A 6,951-nucleotide genomic window follows, 5' to 3' on the forward strand; every position below is an offset into this window, starting at 1 on the left:
CACCATATGTTGGAAAACAGCGAGAACTTATTCAAGGTCCTAATAACTGAAAATAATTTAATTTAAATCATGATATATATATATAATTTAGTTTAAATCAAGAAATACGATAAATGGAGATGTAAATATCTCGTCATTCTCATGTATGTATAAATTTAATGATTTTTTTTAGATAAGCAGTCTAACGCAGAGTGTTGCCAGCATGGAAATGCAGCTACGGCAACAAATCGAACAAAAACATCGAATCGAAACCGATCTAATGGCAGTCAGAGACCTATGTGTTAAGTTGGACCAACAAAAGGATACGCTTATGGAACAGCTTGGTGACAAAGACACTATGAAATCACATGTAAATTTACTTACTCTCTATTTCATATATTTCTATCTTTTACGTGTTGCTTCAGTTTATCTATTGCCTTATTTTTTTTTACATACAGTACGAAGCACAATTGTCAAGACTGCAAGCTGAGCAGAGCATTGTTCAAGATCAAATTACTAGAGATCGCGTGACTGTGGAACGGCTCGAAACTCTTCTAAATCAAGCGAGACAGGAGTCCATTAATGCCCAGGCTACCAATCAAGAACTGCAAAATGAAGTCTCTAGATTAAAGCAGAAAGTCTCCGACCTTCGAAGTAAACTGTATGTTATTCTTTTACACACAAATACACGCGCGCGTACGTGCGTGCGATATCTTAGAAATAGTATAGGTGCCACATTGGAGGTATAGAAGGAGTCAAAAGGAATAAAAAAGTCTTGTATCATTTTGAGATATTTGCTGTAGTTTTCAAATTAAAAATTAAAACGTGCCAATGTGCCATAACGCCGCGCAGCGAGGGAATGGTGATCGTATGTGTTTCGCTATATCACGCTTATTCAAAAATGTTATTTTAGCTGAAGATTTTTTTACACATTTCTGACTGTTATGAATCACGTTATTTAGTACGATTAAATAGGTTTTAACACAATTAGGTATATTAAACGACGAGGAGCAATGGACCGTGTTACGATTCGTGCAGTACGGCGTTATTGCACATTGATTTAGACTTTTTATTTCTAGATTTTTAGATTTTTTAATTCTAAAATTACAATGAATATCTCAAAATAATATAAGATTTTTATTCCCCTTGATTCCTTTCATACTCCCAATGCGACATCTACCCTATTTCTAGGATACCACCCTGTGTGTGTGTGTGTGTGTGTGTGTGCGCGCGTGCGTGCGTGCGTGCGTATATACATATATACATAAATTCACTCTATTATTTTTATATTATATCATGTGCTTACATCTTATGATTATAGTTCATCAGAATCTGCAGAGCTGAGACAGTATCAGAATCAAGCGGCAGAATACAACAAACAGATCAGTGAGCTTCGTAGACAAGTCACCAATGAGAGGTTTGACCGTGCAAGAAAGGAGGAAGAGAGTCGCAGGTATTTTATCACTAAAAAAAATTCGACAACTACAAGTTTATTTCTTTTCCATCGAATCCTCCGCTTTATGCTTTCTCCCATTTTATTGGATATTACTTATTATGGTCATTCCAAAATTTAGACATTCGCAAGAATCTACGATTCTTCCTCAACAAAAGTCATTTCAAGATCGCACGAACCTTCTTCAATCGGATATTAGAACTCCCAATGACGATGGTACCACCTCCACGTTCAGGTAGAGCGAGAATGACCGCGACGCGCTCAAAAGATAGATTATAATTGATTAATTAGCTAATTACAATTTCCGTTAGGCAAGTAGATTGGCTAAAAAAACCGTATACTGTGATTCCCAAATACACATGCGTGCGCGATCCCAGCCAGGTGGGACTGACGAGTCACGATCGACCTATGTCGTTTTTGCTCGAGTGTCGGTGTTCCTCCTTTGAAAAATGTATCTCCGCTAATTTTGTGCCATGCACCAGCACGTTCTCCTCGCAACGCAAGTCTACTGATGACACAGATAAAAGTTCTAGAAGTTTCCTTAACAGGGGAAGTATAGTAAATACTTAGTTGATAATGTCTTAAAAATGTTCTTCGGGTTTTATAAGAACCTTTAGCATTTCCGAGATAATTTTTATGCTATACACGTATACACATACAGACGCCTGCACGCACATGCGTACACACATATACATATTTGTAGGAAATATATGAATTTTATTCTTTACAATGATCGTCTTTTGATGCGAGCTGATTTCTGCTATTAATAATATATGCTAGTAAATTTTTTGACGCGAGAAATAAATTGTATATGTTTCGTGCAATTGACACTTATCTTCTCTATTTTATTTTTGCAGGTCACTAAATTCATCGCCAGACAGTTTCAATGTAGATTTAAATGTAGTGATATAAAACATTTGTACACGATGTTTCTTAGTCTATAAATATTTGCAGCAAGAAAGGAATAACGATAATATATAGAGCAAAGCGCAAAATATATAAATTGATTTAATATATCAAGTCTTGGTAACATGACTTATATCATTATTATACGTTAAGAAACATCAAATATTTCTTAATGATCATCTAAATGTGTGCGGATGATTGCAAATATATACAGAGTGTCAATACAGGATCAATAACTTGAATAATATTCAGGATCGAAGCCATTGGAGGTTGTTCCTTTTATCTTAATTTTTATGTAAAAAAAATCCAAATCATCTTTATTTACAAATGATATGTAACAAAAATCAACGCGTCATTTCTCGCTTCCGACATCATGATTCAATATGGCTGTGATGACTACTCAGGAACCTTAAAACAATGTAAACTACCTGTTCAAATTTAGGTAGCGCAGTATCATCCCGCGTCACTGTCAATCGTCGAATATTCATACGTAATGTAAGCAAAAACATGTTAAAGATGATCTGTTATCCGCAGCCAATGATTGTAAACATTTACTTCATATTTCGAAATTGGACATGTTTAATTTTCACTTAGTTTTCATATGCTAAAGCTACTGTACCAATTTCGGTACTGAGTTCGAGGACACTTCGTATATAATAATTTATCTAATTAGTTAATTACCAAATATGTATTTCGAATTATGTAAAATTACACGAAACAATTACATTATACAATTTGTACTTAGAAAATAATAAGTTAAAATCAAACGAAATTGTTATAGATTTAATCAAGAATAACTTAAAAACTCAGGTATTTTTTAAAGAATTGTAAGTATAACGGCTATATGATAAGAAAGTACAATAATGTCCGTTCTCAGTTCAATTTATTCTTCATTTTTTTCTCATTTTTAGAACTAGAAAAAGAAGTTAATTGAATTGAAGATGAGTTAGTTGAGCTGAAAGTAAAATTAAACTACATTGATGGAAACGGGCATGAGCTTTTTATGCCTGTTTCCACCACAGCAGATTAACTTTAATCTCGGTTTAACTTACTGTTAATCTTTTTCTAATTTTTAGAATTAGAAAAAGATGAAGAGCAAATTGAACCAAGATTAAAATTAATCTGCATTGGTGGAAATGGGCATTAGATACATTACGAAGAAGAAAAAGAGAATAGAGAAAAATCAACACTTTTAGCAATTTAATCAGCACGACATTACAGTAGATTTTACAAAATATCTATATGTAAATAAACAATTAAAAGTAATATGATTAACTTGAAGTAATAATGAATCTTGTGTTAAATGTCATAAAGATAATGTCATAAACATGTATTGAGTGAGAATTCTATGAAGAAAACACTATTTATATATACGAAAATAATTTAACTCGCGCAAAGTATCTTAATAAGTGTGTGCAAGTACAAACTTATATATTTTTAAGTCTTTCTATACTCAACTCGTATTGCAATAAAGTCTTTTACACTTTTTACAAGTTTTTGTATTAAAAAAATTTATGTATATTAATTATAAAAACTTTTGAAAATAATTAAAAACTGAGTGAGATAAATAAATGACTGTTATATATTCATAGTTTTGTTATATACGTACGTGTAGATGATTATAGACGATAAAGATTTATGTTTCCACAATTCCTCTTTTTCTTTTGATAATTTTTCTTGCAGTTTTATGCATTTGCACGATACGATGGAGAGAAAAAACAACCCAAATAATCAGTCTATATATATTTTCCCATATTCTCCTTCAGTATTTAGTAATTTATTATATCGTTCTTTTATTCCTTTACACAGATGTTTATTTATGATCTCGATGATCGTACGAAACGGTGAACATGTAAACTAGGTATAATTACAAATAATAAAAATAAAAAGCCTCTCACAAGATTTTCGTCCTCCTAAAAACGTTCAGCGCTATTAAACTTGTTTTTATATATTTATATATAAAATACATAATAGAGGCTCGCACAGGGTCCATTATCATACTTTTTATATCTATTCTTAAACGGCCGTTTTGTAATATAAGACGAAACCGTTCTTTAATTGTTTTTTTTTTTTCACCGAACCAGTTAAATAATTACAAAAATCCATTTCTTGCAACTTCTATGTCTTGTCACAATCTATTATAATACAAGAATCTTTTACTTTGTTTCTTTTAAAGACGCATTAACCTTACAATCTTAAGAAATTTACACAGAGGTTTTAACATCATGAATGAAATACAGGCATTATGTACAAATATGTATATATTTTTATATATGTATGTATACATATACATGTACTCATATATGTATACATATATATATAAATTTTAATACGATCAGCTTATTCTTATTTTTTTAATGCAATATAGTGGTGTTTCAACAAACTCAATAAATGATAAATGCAATCTACATTTTTTTATGAAGTGATATTCGAAAACATAAAATATTTGTCATTATTTAGACACTTTAAATCGTTCGAAATAAAATAAAAATTCATTTTACATATCATAAATTACATATTGTGTATTTTCCGATTAGCCAAATAATAAACAATTCTTTTAATCGATTTTATATAAGACTCAGAGAATTAATATCTTTTTTAATAGTACCTTTTTTCGCATACACTATACATATAATATAAATAGAAATTCTACGATCTTCCAGAGCAAACTTTGTTCAAAAGTAAATAATATCAGAGTTATGTCGAAGACAACTTTGTCATTATGCGTTGTAATGATTATATTACATTTTACACATTATCACAATAAATTTTGTCTGTGTTGTATTATATAATATAAATTTGTTCATTTGAATTATGTTCAATTGAGATGATTGAAATGTAATACGTTTGCATCAGGTAAGAGCTAAGATCTGCCATAAAAATAAAAAAGAAATATAATGCTAATTTCGTTCGGATATTAATAATGAAACTCTTCAATTAAATCAGCATCAAAAGAAGAAAAAAAATTCAATATTATCATCATTATATAAAGTATAAGAGATCCTTAGGCCCTTTATACCCAAATATCGTAAAGAATATTCGTTCGAAAAAAGGATGTTTACGGTATATAGAGGTTGCCTTGAAAATAAAACATCTAAAATCAATAAATTCATTTAAAATATGATGAACGAAATCTATATTTCACTTTTTTATCGCTAGGATAAGTTGGAAAAATCATGTTTGAAGTTTTTCAAGTCTAGTCGTTCTAGACTGTTACTATTTACAATTTATCAACGATTAATTTGTTAAAGGCTAATATTAGATTTTCAAAAATGATGAATTCAATATGATAGATTAAAGTAGAAAGTAAATAGATTTTTATGAAAATGGATATTCAAAGATTCTTTAGCTCGCTATATCCAAATATGATCTTAGAATTTCAAAATTCAATATGGCGGAATCGAAAAAAAAATAGGAATGTCTTTGCTATCAGTTCATTGCTGTTTCTAAATTTGGCAAAGAGTGAAAGCGGTAGAATCTATTCCACTATAATAAAAGAGATTAATCTTTCCGTCCAGCATATTGAATTTTGAAATTCTAATATTATATTTGGATTCAATAAGCTTGAAAATCTTAGAATATTAGATCTGAATTTCGCGACGTTCAAAACCTATATATAAAACAATTTTTACGTTTGAATATCATAACCTTTAATAAATTAATCGTTGATAAATCGTAAGAACTAAATACAGTCAAGAGCGACTGGATTTAGAAAACTTTAAACTTTTAAACATGATTTTTTCAACTTTTCTTGGTGATAAAAAAAATGAAATTTGGTATTGAATACGATAAATTTCATCGAACTCTGAATAAATTTATCAATTTCAGAAGTTTCATCTCTAGAACATGGACCTCTGTCCATGGAACATGTATCATGAACATCCCTTTTTGCTTGCTTACTCGTAATTTATTTAGCAATATTGTTACTGATTTCAGAATGTTTCTTTGCAAAATATTTTTGATTAGAAGTCACACACTAATGACAAAGTCATTTTATAAAGTTGTTTAATATGCCGCACTATTCAGCGAGCGTAAAAAATTTTTCTCTAAGTATCCTGACACATTGCAGAAGTCGAATGGCTAGAAGTCATCGAGCTAAAACTGATCTAAACTAGACGTCATTAGATTTATGCAGTGATATGAATGTTTTGCTGTAAATGACGAACTCGCTAGCATGCCGATGTATGTACTGTTATGTCTTACTAATTTCTGTCGATAATTAGATTAGTTAATAATAAAACAAAGAAAGACGATAATATAGCCACGTAATTGCAATATGCAATTATAAGCAAAACATAAATTCCTAACAAATACATCTCATAAAAAGGTTCGTTTTTTTCTTTATATCCTAGGTCCTTGGTGATTTACGAAAAAAAAAACATAATAATTAATAATAGAATAATATAATGTTAATTATAATATATTGATTATAATTAACTATAACGTCCATAAAGTATCTTCTTCGTTCTTTTTTTTGTACACGTTTACTAAAAACACTTTTTCCACATTTCTTGTTGAGAAAATAAATATTAATATTAAATCTGAAATATCATCTCTCTCTCTCTCTCTCTCTCTCTCTCTCTCTCTCTCTCTCTCTCTCTCCCCCCCCCTCC

At 30.1% G+C, this 6,951-nt stretch overlaps 1 protein-coding gene across 1 annotated transcript in view; it reads left to right on the plus strand.

Annotated features, from left to right (window-relative positions):
• LOC108773977 (Centrosomal protein 135kDa) overlaps positions 1 to 2,002 on the plus strand; it is a 28,960-nt gene extending 26,958 nt beyond the window's left edge. The window contains exons 17-21 of the mRNA XM_018539967.1: positions 173 to 349; positions 438 to 640; positions 1,301 to 1,432; positions 1,554 to 1,667; positions 1,744 to 2,002. Coding sequence (XP_018395469.1) covers positions 173 to 349; positions 438 to 640; positions 1,301 to 1,432; positions 1,554 to 1,667; positions 1,744 to 2,002 — 885 coding nt within the window. The remainder of the gene's footprint in view (positions 1 to 172; positions 350 to 437; positions 641 to 1,300; positions 1,433 to 1,553; positions 1,668 to 1,743) is intronic.
• The last annotated feature ends 4,949 nt before the right edge of the window (positions 2,003 to 6,951 follow it).

The sequence above is a fragment of the Cyphomyrmex costatus genome, unplaced genomic scaffold (assembly GCF_001594065.2).
Source record: "Cyphomyrmex costatus isolate MS0001 unplaced genomic scaffold, Ccosl1.0 scaffold23, whole genome shotgun sequence".
Taxonomy (NCBI): domain Eukaryota; kingdom Metazoa; phylum Arthropoda; class Insecta; order Hymenoptera; family Formicidae; genus Cyphomyrmex; species Cyphomyrmex costatus.